Consider the following 15,523-nt stretch of genomic DNA (forward strand, 5'->3'; position numbering starts at 1 on the left):
TTCTACTCTGCCAACTTGGCTCCGCCCCCTCTGATGCATCTAAGATAAAAAGAAAAGTGGTTGAATGGAGAAAAAAGTCTTTGTATCAAACTTCTCTATTAAGGTATTCAAAATATATAAATAATTAATAATAATAATAATTATTATTATATTATATATATATAAGACTAGTATCTTATCCTCTAATAAATAAATGGTTAAAAGATATGAACAAACAGTTCTCAAAAGAATTGAAAAATTACAACCACTTGAAAAAAGTTTCAAATAACTAATAAAAAGAGAAATGCAAGTCAAAAACACCTTGATGTTTAATGTCATACCCTGCAAATTAGCAAAAATTACCAAAAATGGTAACAGTCAGTGTTGGAGGAGGTATGGAAGACAGGCACACTAATGCATTGTTGGTGGAACTGTGAAATGGTGTGTTCATCCTTTTTTGCCAAAGAAGACCATACCATCAGAGAAATAATGACATGACTTGCACTTGACTTTGTTTTGAGTGAGGGAGGGCTGTGCAGGTCACCAGCCTCACTTCTCCTCCAGAGCCATCTGAATCCAGTGACCAGATATTCATCAGGATGACTGGAGATGACCCAGGATGGGGCAATTGGGGTTAAGTGACTTGCCCAAGGTCACACAGCTAGTAAGTGTCAAGTGTCTGAGGTGAGATTTGAACTCAGGTCCTCCTGACTCCTGCACTGGTGCTCTATCCACTGTACCACCTAGCTGCCCCAACTGTGGAATGGTACAATCATTCCGGAAAGCAATCTGGAATTATGCAAATAAAGTGACTAAAATGTCTATACTCTTTGAACCAGAGACTCCATTATTGTGCTTAGACCCCAACCAAGTCATTGATAAGAAAAAGTCCTCATATACTCCAAAATATTTATAGCAGCACTTTTTGTGATAGCTAAGAACTAGAAACAAAGTAAATGTCCATTGATTGGGGAATGGCTAAACAAATTGTGGTACATGAATGTAATGGAACATTACTCTGCTGTAAGAAATGATATGAGCAATGAATATAGAGAGGCATGGAAATATCTATATGAACTAATGCAGAGTGAGGTAAGCAGAGCCAAGAAAACAACATATCCAGCAACTACAATAATGTAAATGGCAAGGACAACGACACACAGAAAAATTAAAAGTAAATATGACAAAATTTTAAAAATCACATGGGACTCAGATGAAGAGATATGAAAAGATATCCCCAACCTACCTCTTTATAGAGGGAGGAGGTCCACAGGTGTCACACATTCCGCATGTTTTAGAATTTTCTCAATGTGTTGATCAGTTGTACTTTTTTTCTTTCGCCTTAAAAAATAATTATTTTTCATACAGGATAACTTTTGGGGAGTGGCAGGGGGAGAGATATCATGATGATATAAGAAACAGAAAAAATCAATTAAGAAAATAAGAAAAGACCGCCACCAAGGCATTTTGAAAATACACAGAAGAGTAGGAAATGAATAAGTAGAACAGTTTTGAAAATAACATGTCTTCATTGCATGTTTGGAGGGTAGAAATAAGCTGTGTTAGGTGCAGAGTTGTGGCTGCTCATGTGTCCTTCTGCTTTGTAGATGGATGTACTTATCTTTGGGGGAAGGAGTTGTCTAGAATTTTTAAAAAGGGAAAAAGAGAACAGGAAGGTTCTGAAGAGGGCAAATATTAGTCTGCTTTTCAAAACGAAAAAAACCCACTACAAATTATAGGCCTGTAAACTCAATGTTGGTTCCTGGCAAAATTCTGGAATTCAGATTTTAAAAGAAGGTTTATAAACATTTAGAAAGAGAAGCAATGACTACAAAAACTACCATGGTTTCATCAAGACAAGATTGTATCATGTTGTATCTCATTTCATTTTTGACAAGTTTATTAGACTGGGAGATCAGAGAAATGTCACCAGCATAGTAGATCTGGATTTGGGGAAATCATTGGCAAAGTATCAAGCTAATCGTTGGGAACTTTATTTAATGGACTGATGTCAGTCTTTAGTAGAGCATCTGAGGGAACTGTCCTTGGCCCTTTGCTGTATGGACCTGTATGAAGACATAGATGGCATATCTCCTTCCTTTCTAGTCTTCTCCACAATATTAATTGCTACACCTGAGACCACCTACAACCCTACAACCTTGTTCCTGGATGGGATGTTTCAACTTACACCCCTATGGTCCCACTCATCACCCCAGTAATGAATGCCAGGCTTCCTGAACACAGTTCCCTATACGAATTGTTTCCTCCTTAGAATATGAATTCTTTTAAAGGAGAGGTTGTCTTTACTTCTGTATTTGCATCTCTGGAGCAGTGGAATAGTACTTGGAATATAGTAATATAATAAATTTTTTTTATTCATTAATGTTTATTAAATTTGCAAATGACACAAAGCTAGAAGAGATGGCTAACACACTGGCTAATAACATCAGGATCCAAAAAGATCTCAATAGTCTAGAAAGATTGGTTGAATAATTTGAAATTTAATAGAGCTACACATAGGTGAAACAAATCAATCATACGGGTTCAGGACAGAGGTCTTATGGCTAGAAAAAAAACTATTTCTGTGAAAAGGACCTGAGAGTTTTAGTAGATTGCAAGTAAATTATGTTCTACTCTCTCTGGGTTCTCCTCTTACCTATCTGATCACTCCTTCTTGGTTTCCTTTGCTGGTTCTTCATCTAGGTCATATCCATTAAATATGGTGTCTGCCAAGGTTCTATCCTGGGCCCTTTTTTTTTCTCCCTCTTGGTGATCTCATCAGCTTCCATAGATTCAAAGATTATTTCTATGTAGATGATTCCCAGATATATCTGCCCTTGACCCTAAGCTCTCTCCTTCTTGCCAATTGCACGTTACCAACTGCTTCCTGGATATCCTATAGACATCTTAAATTTAATAGAAAGTATTATATTCTTTCTGCTCTCCCCCTCTCAATTGTCTCCTCTTCTGACCATCCTTCTCACTGTCAAGGGTGTTATCACCCTCCCAGTTAGAAGGACGTCCCTCATCCTCAACCCTTCTTTCACATTCATTCCATATATGCTGTCTGTTGCCAAGAATTGTCATTTTTGCCTACATAAGTATTTATACCCTCCTGTCTGCTCATGTAGCCATCATCTATAGGCAGGCTCTCACCTCAGTCTTAGACCATGACAACAGCCTTCTGGGTGATCTCCCTACCTCATCTGTCCCCTTGGCAGTCATCTTCCACACAAATGGCCAACTGATATAACTAAAGTACAGTTCATACTCCTGTTACCTTTAAGACCAAATATCTTATAAAACCCTTCACAACTTGGCCCCTTCCAATCTTTCCAGTCCTTTTAACTTTTCCCTTTTGCACACTCTGTGACTGAAGGGTAATGTCTTCTTACAGTTTCTCTCGCCCTGGCCTTTTCAATGGTTCAGTGGTTGCCCCCATACCTGGAACACTCTGACTCCTTCCCTTTACTTCCTGGATTTTTCAGCTTAAACCCCACCTTCAACAAGAGGCCTCTCTGGGTCTCATCCCTTCTCCCCTGGGGCTTCCCCATAAGATTACCTCTTCTAAACAAAGTATTTATCAGGAGGTACATAGTTGTTTGAGTATTGTCTTCTTCCTCTTTAGGAGTGAATTTCCTGGAGGACAGGGATCATATTTTTGCCTTTCTTTGGATCCCCCAGCTAGACCCCAGCCAACTACTTAACCAAGCTTGTCTGATGATTGTTGACTGTGACTTGTCAGCCTAAAACTCACTGGCAACCACAGAAGGCAATCATATTCAACTCAATTCAACGTTTATTTTTTAAAAATCAGTACTCTGAATTTAATGAACATTAAAAAATGAGCATTTTCATATGCCAAGTAAAACAGAAGTGGATTATATGTAACATCATATATTTATCTATCCATCTTATATTTTTAAAGTATATAATAAATTCAACATGGTACATTCAAAGCTATCCTGTTTTAACAAACAATATGTAAGGTCCTGAGCTAGGCACTGAGACAGACTTATGCTTCATATAAGGAAAAACTTTTAAAAAATGTTTGTTCTTAATATAACACCAGATAAAACAGGCATTTCCATATATAGAGTAGAACAGAAAAAAGAATATTGTACGCTAAACAGCAGTTCTCATTTATGGCTTGCTTTTCTTTTTAAGTATATAATGTGTGCTATAAGAAATTATGAAAGTGATGAATACAGAATAAGCATGGCTCAAAAGAAGAGGTATTAGAAGACACTCAAATCCCATCCCTTTGAAGAGGTGGGAGGTCCACAAGTGTGCACTGCACATATTTTAAGACTTTTAAAAATGTATTGGTCAATTATTCTAGTTTTTCTCATTTTTACGTTTAGCATACAATTTGTCATAGGAGATGGCTCTTTTAAGAGGGAAACAGTAGGGCAAAAAAGGGGAAACTTACTATGATCATGTAAAAAACCAACACATGTTTAAAAACTTATTTTTAAAATATATGTAATGAATTCAACCTGTAGCTTTTGTCGACCCCAAAAACAGACAAACTAAATTAGCTTGTGTGTGTGTGTCCATGTTTTTATTTCTCTCACAAGCTGGCTTGACATGCATTACATGGAAGTTACAGTCCAGAAGTGTCCCAGTTTGGGATTTGGATGTACAGCATTATATACCCTTTGAAGAGTAGGTGTTCCCAAAGGGTGCTAACAATCAACACATTGGGAGGTGGGTTATATCTTGAGTACTTGATTTAGGTCACTTAATCCTGGTCAGGAAGTTAAAGGGGATGGGGTGCCCAGTTTATATCAGATCACCCCCCTACAATGCCAGACTACTCCCACTACTCCCAATCTTGGACCATCTAGGCAGAAGAATCTGTCTCCACCCAAGCAGCTTCCAGGGCAATTTCATGATCAGTAATGTCCTTGTGAAGAACTTTAGAGCAGGAGGCTGGCTTGGGGTGAAGCAGGGGAGCTCTGAAAATCATTTTTCACACTTTCAATGCTATCCTGTTTGCTGTGCTTCCTTCTGACCTTTCTATTCTCTGAATTATTTTTAAAAGGGACACAATGGTCCTCTTTTCTTTCTTGCTATCCTATCCCTTCTCCCCTTACCCTCTCTATTGGAAAAAAAAAGAAAGAAGAACAAAGCCTTTGTAACAGAAGAAAGAATTTTTTTGGAATCAGAGCTTTTCCAGAGGAGAAAGAGTTGCCTTTTGGAGCAAGGTGAGAAAGGGAGAGTAGTGTGTTTTCTTTCTCTCGAGTGGAGGCTGAAGGATCTTTTATCAGGAAAGGTGTAGAAGGATCCTTCTAGCTCTGGGATTCTGTATTTCTACCATATCCTCCTCTTGCTTAGAGAACAGTATTCTTAGCAGGATCTCTGAGTCCTGATCTTTCTGAATGATTCCTCATAGCTGTTCTCTAACCCCCCCAATGAGGCCACTCAAAATGACTAAAGCCCAGTACTCAGGGCTACCAGAATCTCCATATGGTTTCCTGGGGCTGATTACTCCCCAAAGCCCTCAGGTCTGTTGAATCTTTGAAGAGGGAACACAGGGGCACTATTGTTGTTCTGTCCCTTTATGTTTGTTCACTTTCCTCAACTAGATTAATTCTTCTCTCTTTGAGTCACTCCTCTCCCAAACAGAGCAAGATTGCTTGATATGCATTTATATCCCTCCTGGGCCCGGCAGACTTTTGACTTCAGACTTTGGTTCTGTGGTATCCCCAGGGCCCTGCTCAATTTGTGTTGACATATCCCAAGGCTCTGACCCATCTGGCAGGCAAGTCAGCCCAGCCCAAGCAGTGAGACTGAAAGGAGGTAGCAGTTTCTAGGTAAGTCAAATCACCACTATGACCTCCACTATCTCCCCTTTGACCCCAATGAAGGTAGCCAGGGAATAGTAGTTTTCTCTAACCATTGGTTCTGTTTCCAGTCCAGACTCTAAAGTCACATCCTTTGTTGTGGAGAAGGGACCCACTTTCCTGTATACCAGTTGACAACCAACTGCCACCAATAGGCATATAACCAAGAACCCTGGGAGTAGCAGCATTGCCATGATTATCAGGCCTCCCTGCTTCCAGTCTAACCCTCCTAGCTATCACCCTGGGGTGTGAAGATGTGGTCTGACAACACCTTCTATGGTTTCTGCAACAATAGCTGTAGAAGACCTAGGAATGGAAAATTTTTGCTACCAAAGTCTTTGATATTATCTAATGGTTCAGTCTCAGAGAATGATACAATTTTATACATAGAAATGACATTAAAGATGAGGTGTCACCCATCTGCCCTCTAAGGACCTTTCCATCCAACTTGGGGCTGAATCTTTTCTATGCCTTTATTTTCTTCTTAGGCCTCACTGCATCTGGGACCATCTCCAGTAATCTTGATATCAGGCCATTGGACCCAGATGACTTGGGAGGTGAAAGTGAGGCTGGTGACTTTGCACCGCCCAGCCTCACTTAAATGCAATTCACTTGCAAGTCATGACATCTCCTTCCTGAAGTCATGGTCCTCTTCTAGAACAAAAGACAACCAGCAACAATTAAAACAAGTACCTTGAGAGCTGGGACTGTCTTTTCTGGTTGTGTTTTCAGTGAGTTAGTTCTGCATATTCTAAGTGCTTCATAACTGCTTTTTCATTTATTCATTTTTCCTTCTCCAGATCTTGCATTCTTCCCTTCGGTGTTTTACCTCCTGCATGTGTCCAGCCCTTTACTGGCACAATAAGGATTTCTAGCTCCTGATCTCAGCAGTCTTTCCCTCAGATAAAATTCTGTATTCTCCAAGTCCATAGAATCACACAACCATAAAATCTCAGAGTTGGAAGGACTTCATCTATTCAAACTCTACATAAGAAAGTAATCTTCTCTAAAAAAAACCAAACAAACAAACCCTTAACAAATGGTCAGTCAGCCATTGCTTGAAGCTCTTTAGTGATGAAGAATTCACTACTAACCAAAGGGGTTCACTGTACTTTGGGAGCACTGTGATTATTAGTTAAATATCCTATGATGTTACTAGGAATCTTAGAGTGTCCTATAGACAACCTTACCCTCCATTCTTTCAGGAAGGCACTAAACTACCTTCTCTTATATTGTAATTTTTTCCCCTTTACCTACTCTTGAAACCTTTAAAATAATTATACTTTATTTTAATATTTGTTTTTTAAAATTTTGAGTTCCAAATTCTCCCTCTCTCCAGCCTTTTTCCTCACCCATTGAGAAGGCAAGCAATATGATATCAATTATACATACATATGTGAAGTCATATAAAACATTTCCATGTTAGCCATATTACAAAAAAAAGGCAAAAAAAAAATAAAGTGAAAAAAGTATGCTTCAATCTGCATTCAGAGTCCATCAGTTCTCTCTCTGGAGGTGGATAACATTTTTCATCATGAGTCATGGATCATTTTATTGATTAGAGTGGCTAAGTCTTTCACAGTTGATCACCATTACTGTTACTGTGTACAATGATCTCCTGGTTCTGCTCATTTCATCAATTTATATAGGTCTTTCCAGGTTTTTCTGAAACCATCCTGCTTGTCATTTCTTATAGCACAAGAGTATTCCATCATAATCATATTTCACCCCTTGTTCAGCCATTCCCCAACTGATGGGCATCCCCTGAATTTCCAGTTCTTTGCCACCACAAAAAGAGCTGCTATAAACATTTTTGTACATAAAGGTCCTTTTCTTTTTCCTGATCTCTTTGGGATACAGACCTAAGTAGTGGTATTTCTACAACTCTCTCTTAGAAAGGTAATGGTGTATCCCATTTTCAAATGTTTGGGAAAGGAAATTAAATCTCCGTAGGGATGCATTCCTAGGTTTAACCACTAGCAACAGGGAAATTTTGCAGGTTATCTTCTCCCTTGAAGCCAATTCATTCCAAAGAAAAGGACAGGTAAGGGAAGGAGGTCCGGTCAAGCATAAGGGATTCAGGGTGCGGGCGGGACTGCGGACCAGTGGCCAAGGTCCTGAGTCCAGAAGCCCGGCTAGTACTAGGAGATGCTCCAGTGACGTCCAAGTAGGCGGTGCCCTCTTCACAGCCCAGGACGGGCGGGGACGTGATGCATAGATAGGGGCCGGACCTGTAGCAAAGGGGCGGGACCAGAACGCCGTCGGGCCAGTCCAGGGATGGGGCCAGTTCGGGGAGAGGCGGGATCAGAATGCGTCTGGGCCAGTCCAGGGATGCAGCCAGGTGGGGGAGGTGCGGGGGTGGGTGGGGCCAGTCTAGAGGAGGAGCCAGCGGGGGGGGCGGGGCTGCGGCCTAACTGAGCTGAGTCCGGCTCGGCCTGGGCTGTTGGCGCTGGCTCGGAGCTGCTGCGGCCGCGGCTGCACCACGGGCGATGGTGGGCATCCCGGGAGCGGCTGCCTTGCAGTGTAAGCGGGGCCGGGGCGGGGGGATGCGACGAGTGGGCCCCGAGCCGTGGTGGCCCCGGGGGTGGGGGGGAGGAGGGGGCGTGTGTATCCGTGTAGTGCTTGGAGGGCTGGGGGGAGGTGCTCCCTCCACGCTGGCTCCCGGGGCCCCCCGCGGCCGTGGTTGGGCCGGAGGCCCGAGAGTGCTGCGTGATCCCGAATCACAGACTGAGACCCAGAGAAGGGGAGTCACACGCCCAAGGTCACACCGCCTGAGTCTTAAGGCAGAGGCCAGTCGCACACCCCTGTTGCTCCCGGGGGCCCTGACGCCCAGCCCAGGCTGCCTCCCACGGAGCCCCGCCTCCTTTTGGGCCACCCAGGACGGACCCACGGAGCAAATCCCTTTCCCGCTACCTGCGCGTTGGGGCGCACTCCGGCGCCCGAGAGGCCCCAGGTTTAGGGGGTCGTGTTTCCGGGCGAGCAGAGAGTGCTTGCCTTTGTGAAGGGCAGACACCACTCCTCTTCCCCTCCCAGCCCAGCCAGCGACAGGGTCTAACTAGACCCTTGTGGTGAAGGCTCTAATGGAAAATGAAAAACTCATCTTTTGAGACTCGGTGGAGTCTTAAAACCAAAAATTGTTTTGGGAAAGTTCTGCTTCCCCCCTCCTAATAAATGCTTGTTGACTGACTGACTGACTGACCAACCTCTGGAGCCCTGGGCTCTGCAGCCCAGTCCACCCCTTCTTTCTTGTTTGGCTTTGGGAGACTAGCTTCTCTTAGAGAGGTTAACTTTTTCATAATCAGATCCTGTTTACCCTTGGGCTCTTTCCAAAAAGTTGCAACTCTGCACCTGAGCTGGCTCAGAAAGGGCAAGATGGGGGAGGAAGTTTGGACAATGAAACCTGCTCAAGGGGCAAATTCCTAACTTAGCAACGCCTGAGCATCCTTTAACCTTCTCTAGACAGGACCACCTACAGAGTTTGGTTGCCTCTTGATACTTTTGTATGTGCCTAGAGTACAGTTTTTAATTGAAACATTAATACATATCGTTATACTAGCTTGTGGTGGTGGAAAAGACTCCAGATTTGGGATAGATGGATCAGTCAGTCAGTAAGCATTTATTAAAAACCTGCTATGTGCCAGGCACTGTACCATACAAAGAAAGATCAAGAAAGATCCCACTCCTAGGAACTCCCAGTTTAATGGGTAGATTTAAAGCAGATCTAGCAATCTCGTTTTATAGATGGTGCAACTGAGGTCCAGAGGGATTTAAAAGCAGCACCCTCCCCTTCAAATCATGAATTCTTTCTTTTCATTGTACAGAGCTGCCTCTTTACCTATTTTCAAATCTCAGCTTTATTACCTACTGTCTGTGAGACCTCAAAATAACTTCTCATCTGCAGAATGAAGGGGTTGGATATGATGAACTCCTGAGGTTTCCTTTCGGTCTCTAAAAGTAATGAAACAGGATCTGCTTTGAAGATGCAATTCCTAGGTTGTTGGGGGAGGGGAATGATCTCAAGGGAATGAATTCTGGAAGTTTCCTAAGGCTGAATGGATGGGGCCAACCAAGGTGTTTATTTATTTGGAAGTGAAACTCTTCAAACTGGATTTTTAAATTGGAACATTTTGGATCCACTTTTAGTAATGTTGGGAAGGGTTCTCTTTGTAGATAAAGGTAGGGAAGGAAACAGAAAAATTTTTGAAGACCAGTACAGTACCCTTTCATATGTTTTGGTGCCTAAGTAATTATTCAGAACATCCTGCAGGCAAGAAGTTTGACTCGGTCCTAAGTTGTGGATTCATTTTTTGGGGAAGGAGGCCAGATTTGTGATTTCATGTGTGTAGGGATCCTCTTGTGTGGACTTTGTCTCTTCAGAGGAAAATCAGCTTCTGGAACTCAAAAAGTTGCTGATTTCTGAGAGCAGTTAAGTGACTTGCCCATGGTCACTCAGTCAGAATTGGTCCCAGGCAGAATTTGAACCCAGGTCTTTCTGACTTCGTTGGTCCATCCTTTCTTCATCAATACAGGCTCCCTCTCAGTGTTTCATAGAGCAAATTTGTACAGTGCTTAATCTTAATATGAGGAATGATTTATTCAACTCAGTGTTTTACCTTCAGATAGATTTATAACATATACTACATATGACTTTTAAAAGCTATTTGCAGCTTTAAAACATTTTTTGAATAGAAAAAAAATTTGTGGATTCTCCTCAAGCATTTATTAGGCATAGAATTTAGGGAAGTTAATATATCATAGTCTCTGCTTTCAAGAAGTTTTATCTTGGTACTGAGGCTATGATGGGTTTGCAGAAAAATGTGATATTAGTAAGGAACAGTGTTTGATTAGGTAACCATACAGAATGCTCTAGGAAAAACTGAGCAAGGGAGAGATTACTCTTAGCTGGGAGTGGGGAGAAGAGGTGAGGAGAAGAAAGAAAGATGCCAGGGGAAGATTTCCTGGAGAAGGCTAGGAGATTTCAGAAGGCAGATATGTGGACGGAGATATCTATAGCTATGCTTATAGCTATAGATATGGACATCTGTTATATATGCATAGATGTATATACACATGTATGTATACATGTATTTGTATATAATCCACAATATACATTCATATATCCCTAATATATATGCATGCATACATACATGTACATGTGTGTATCTATCTGTCTTTATACACACACACATAAACATACCTAAATGCACCGAGGCAGGAGAGGGCAGAATGTTGAATTTCCAACTAGTCTAGTCAGACAGGAATATCATATAATTCATGAAAAGATTTAGGATAAAATATGTTTGAAAAGGTAGCTAGAAACACTAGGTAGAGTTTGTATCTTTAAAGGCTAGGCCATGGGAAGCCACTGGAAATTTTTGAGTGGAATAGAAACATAATCAAACCCTTCACTTTAGGAAAATTATTTTGGCAACCATGTAGAGAGAATGGTTTGGAGAGAGAAAAGATGGGAAGCAAGAAGATCCAGGAGAAAGCTATTCCAGTGGTCCAGTCAAGAAATATAATGTGGATTTCAAAGAGGAAGCCTTGTGATGTCAGCAGAGGTTGTAGTGGTGTAATTGACAAGGGTTAGCTACTCATTGGCTATGAAGGGGTAAGGAAAAAATCAAGGGTTTATAGCAAGATTTTCTGGGCCCAGGTGACTGGGAGGAAGAAGATAATGCCATCAATTGAAATAGGAAAATTAGGAGGAGAAGAAGGTCTAAGAAGAAAGATCATGAATTAAGTTTTGGAAGGGATGAGGATAAGATGCCACCTGGGGGAATGAAAGAGAGTGTCAGGATATCCCTGGCCCTTGTGATGGCCTTTTCTGGCTCCATTGCTCTAATAATAGCCAGTATTTATATGGTGCTATAAGGTTGGAAAGAGCTTTATAAATATTCTGATTTGTCTTTATAACAACTGTGAGAGGTAGAGGCTATTATTATACACATTTAACCAAGGGAGAGACTGAGGCAGACAGCAGTTAAGTGAGTTGCCCAGGGACACAAAGCTAGTAAGTGTGGGAGGCTCAAATAGAATATCAAAGCTATAAGAGAATTTAGAAGGTACCGGTAGAGCCTAGACTCTGGCTAGATGGAAGGACTCTTAGAATACAGAGAATAAAATATCTGAACTTAAAGGGACCTTTAGGGGCCATCCAGTGCAGTCCGTTCATTTTGCAGATAGACCTGGAGAGGGTCAGCGCCTTTCCCACCTGTCCCCAGCATGTTAGTGGCAGAGCCAAGATTAGAAGCAGCTCTCTGGAATTCAAGGTCAGGGGATACCCCTAGACTACCGCCTCTCTGAACAGCAGAATGCATAAACCAGGTCACCTTCCAAGTGACTGGAAAGAGCATTTAGACAGAAAAATGATGAATGGTAGGTGCCCAAAGTAGTTTACAAATCTCTGACTAGAAGGAAGACTGGAGGACCCCTAACCCCTCCCTAGAAAAAGATGGGAAGATCCAGCTAAGTTAATAATTTAGAAATACATCTCTATAGCAGCACTTTCAGTCTTCAGTTCCTTCTGATGATGAGTACTAAAAATAACAGCTAACATTTATATCTCACATAAAGGTTTGCAAAAACACTTTACAGGGTGTCCCAAGTGCCTTAGTGTTGTTTTAAACTTTAATAGCTTAAACTTAAATAACTTAGAACTTCACTAAAGCTTTTGGGACACCCTTAAGAACTCTGTGAAGTAGGATTTTTCATCTCTGTTTTACCGATGAGAAAACTGAGGCTGAGAAAATTGCAAGTGTAGAGACTCAAATCTAGAGCTAGAAGAAAGAGAAACCTCAGTGGCTGCCTGGTCTGGTGTTTCCAAGAGAGATTCAAACCCAGATCTTCCTGGTTCCAAGTTTGTACTTCCATCCACTATACTCTGTTCATGTGACATGATGTAAAGGAATTGACTTACTCTTTCATCCCATAAATATTAGTCTCCTAAAACAATTTCATTACCCTAAAATATTTGAAACCAATAAAAATGGGTTTTCATAGAAATGAAAGTGGAAACGCTAGAATTCAATTATTCACAGGTGTCTTATCATAGAATCATAACTGGAGACCTCAGAGAGGTCTGACATTTACAGATCAATCAGTAAACATTTATTAAGCACCTACTATGTGCCAGGCTAAGCCATGTACTAAGCTCTGGGGATACAAAAAGAAGCAAAAGGCAGTCCCTGCCCTCAAGGGACTCACAATCTAATGGGGGAAATAACACGAAAACGAACATATATAAAGTAAGCTTTTGTATCCTTCCTTTCACAAAGCAAGAATAAATAGGAAATAATAAGCAGAAGGAAGGTACTGGAATTAAGAGGGACTAGGGAAGACTTCCTGTAGAAAGTGGGATTTTAGTTTTAACTTACAGGAAGCCAGGGAGGTGAGTAGTCAGAGCAGTCATAGTCAAGGAGGGAGAGTATTCCAGGCCAAGAGAATGAGTGAGAGATGGAATATCCCATTCATGGAATAGCCAGGAGGTCAGTGTGATCATTGAGAAAATTGAGACCCAGAAATGCAAAGCGATATACAAGGTCATGTACACTGCATATTTTTTAACGAAGGGAGAAGGGAGCATCTTCATTTTAAATTCAGCAAATACTTATTCAGTGCCACAAATAATTAAGTGCTTATTATATACCTAGCACCATGTTTGGCACTGAGAATACAAAAGAACACTTGTCCTCAAGAAGCTTACTTTCTCCTGGATTATACATGCCTAAGGCTTGTGTTCAGACCTGGGGATCAGGACAAAAATGGAAAACGACCTGGCCTGTCTTCCCAAGTGGCATAAGACAGTGACTTCTCTTTATTGATTATCTCCAATGGCCAAATCTTATCTCTCCCATTAGATAGTGAGCTATTTGGGAGCAAGGAATGTCTTTTACCTCACTTTGTATCCTGGGTGCTTAGGCCCATGGTAGAACTTATTGACTTAAGGCAATCAGACATGTACACATAGAAGTACACTTTATAGGAGAGGGTGAGAAGGAACAGTAAGAGGTCCAGAAGTTACCCTAGAGGAAAGCGTGAAGACTGAGGAGGAGGGGAGTCAGTGGTACTGGAGCTATGCCTTGCAGAAAGAAGACTTTCAACAGGTGGAGTTGAGGAGAGAATGTCTTCTTGATGTTTGAAACAGCTTGCAAACTGTGGATGTGGGGGAGCCAGAGGAGATCTGGGAATGCCTAGCAGTCCTGTTTGTTGGGAACATGGAGTATGGAGTATTAAGACTGGAAATGGAGATCTGAGCTAGATGGAATGATGAGCTTAAGACAGTTTATCTAATAGGTCTATAGTCTCCAAACCTTTTTTTTTTTTTGTCGTGTACCCCCTTAATAAAACATTTTTGTGGACAAATCCCCTAATATGTATATTTTTATTTATTAAAGTGACCATTGAGCCAAGAAGACCTAGTTTTAAGTCCAATCTCTTGACAACTGTTATGTGACCTGGACCAGTCACTTAGACGTGGTGCCCCCTCCTCTTTTCCAGCAACTCCCTGACTATAAAATATCCAGGAGGTGTGCAGATCTAAGATGGTAGAATTGTGTGTATCATTAAAAGCATAAGTCTGATCCCCAGCTCCTCTCTATGTACTATTGTGCTAATGATAATGACTATGTACATTATAAAAGTTATATAAAAATAGAAGTTTTAAAGGATGAGCTTAGATCAGACCTGTACAACCTGTGACCCTGTTCAGGGCCCACCAAAGGATTTCCTCTACGTACAAAGGATGTTTTCCTGCACATTTTTCGCAGGCTGCTTGAAATCCTTTGGCAGGCTGCAGGTTGTGCAGGCCTGACTTAGTTGAATTAATCTTGACCCCAAATCAAGGGTTCTCAACCCTTTTTTTTGAGTCCTGGCCCCCATTTTCAGTCTGGTGATGCTATGAGCCTTGTTTCAGAGTCATGTTTTAAAATAATTGAAGGACATGCTAGATTTCAATTAGAGATTAAGGAAAATAAAGATATAAAATTTTCCCATGCCTGAAATCTCTACATTGACCCCTTGGTCCCTAATTCAGAACCCTTGACCTAGAGAACCATTGGTGTTTATTCAATGAGCAAGTGACATAGTCCTCTCTGTACTTTAGGAAAATCATTTTGGCAGCTATATGAAGGAGACATTGGAATGGGAGCAGACTTGAAACAGGGGGACCAAGTGTGAAAGGCTTTTACACAACAATAAGCTAAGGGAAAGGTGGGAATACTCTGAGCCTATGTGATGCCTGTGAGTAGAGAAGTACTTAGATGAGGGATGGTATGAAAAGAGAAACAAGGTTGGAGAATTGATTGGGTGAGTTGAGAGTGAGGAGTTGAGGTTCCAAACCTAGGTCACAGGAAAGATGGTAGCGTCATCTGAAATGGGAAGTTTGGGCAAAAGATGAGATCGGTGATGTAGATTGTAAGCCATTCAAGTCTCTTTAGTCTGTGTCACTTACTGTGACCTACTGAAAACCCAAAATGGGAAGGGGGGAGATTTGACTCAGCCCTCAGTGCTCTAGAGCACAGAGCCAGCCGAGGATTTGGGAGCTGGCTCGTGGACACCTGCTGTAGCCATGAGGTGCCTTGGGAGGCTGAGTATGGATATGCTGGGGTATGTGTGTGGGAGTTTTCTCAACAGCACTTGGTTTAACTGCTGGTTCCCAGGGTTAGATTTTAACTACCCTTTGAGGGACCCATCCT

The 15,523-nt window shown here is 41.6% G+C and overlaps 1 protein-coding gene across 3 annotated transcripts in view; it reads left to right on the forward strand.

Annotated features, from left to right (window-relative positions):
- Nucleotides 1-8,224: 8,224 nt before the first annotated feature.
- CBFA2T2 (CBFA2/RUNX1 partner transcriptional co-repressor 2) overlaps nucleotides 8,225-15,523 on the forward strand; it is a 161,687-nt gene continuing 154,388 nt past the window's right edge. The window contains exon 1 of one of the 3 annotated variants that reach the window (XM_072631275.1): nucleotides 8,225-8,351. Coding sequence is in view for 2 of the 3 variants with exons in the window: in XM_072631273.1 (XP_072487374.1) it covers nucleotides 8,318-8,351 (34 nt within the window). In the remaining variant the exon portion in view is untranslated. The remainder of the gene's footprint in view (nucleotides 8,352-15,523) is intronic. The other 2 variants (XM_072631273.1, XM_072631272.1) reach the window with 2 other exon arrangements.

Source organism: Notamacropus eugenii, chromosome 1 (genome assembly GCF_028372415.1).
Source record: "Notamacropus eugenii isolate mMacEug1 chromosome 1, mMacEug1.pri_v2, whole genome shotgun sequence".
Taxonomy (NCBI): domain Eukaryota; kingdom Metazoa; phylum Chordata; class Mammalia; order Diprotodontia; family Macropodidae; genus Notamacropus; species Notamacropus eugenii.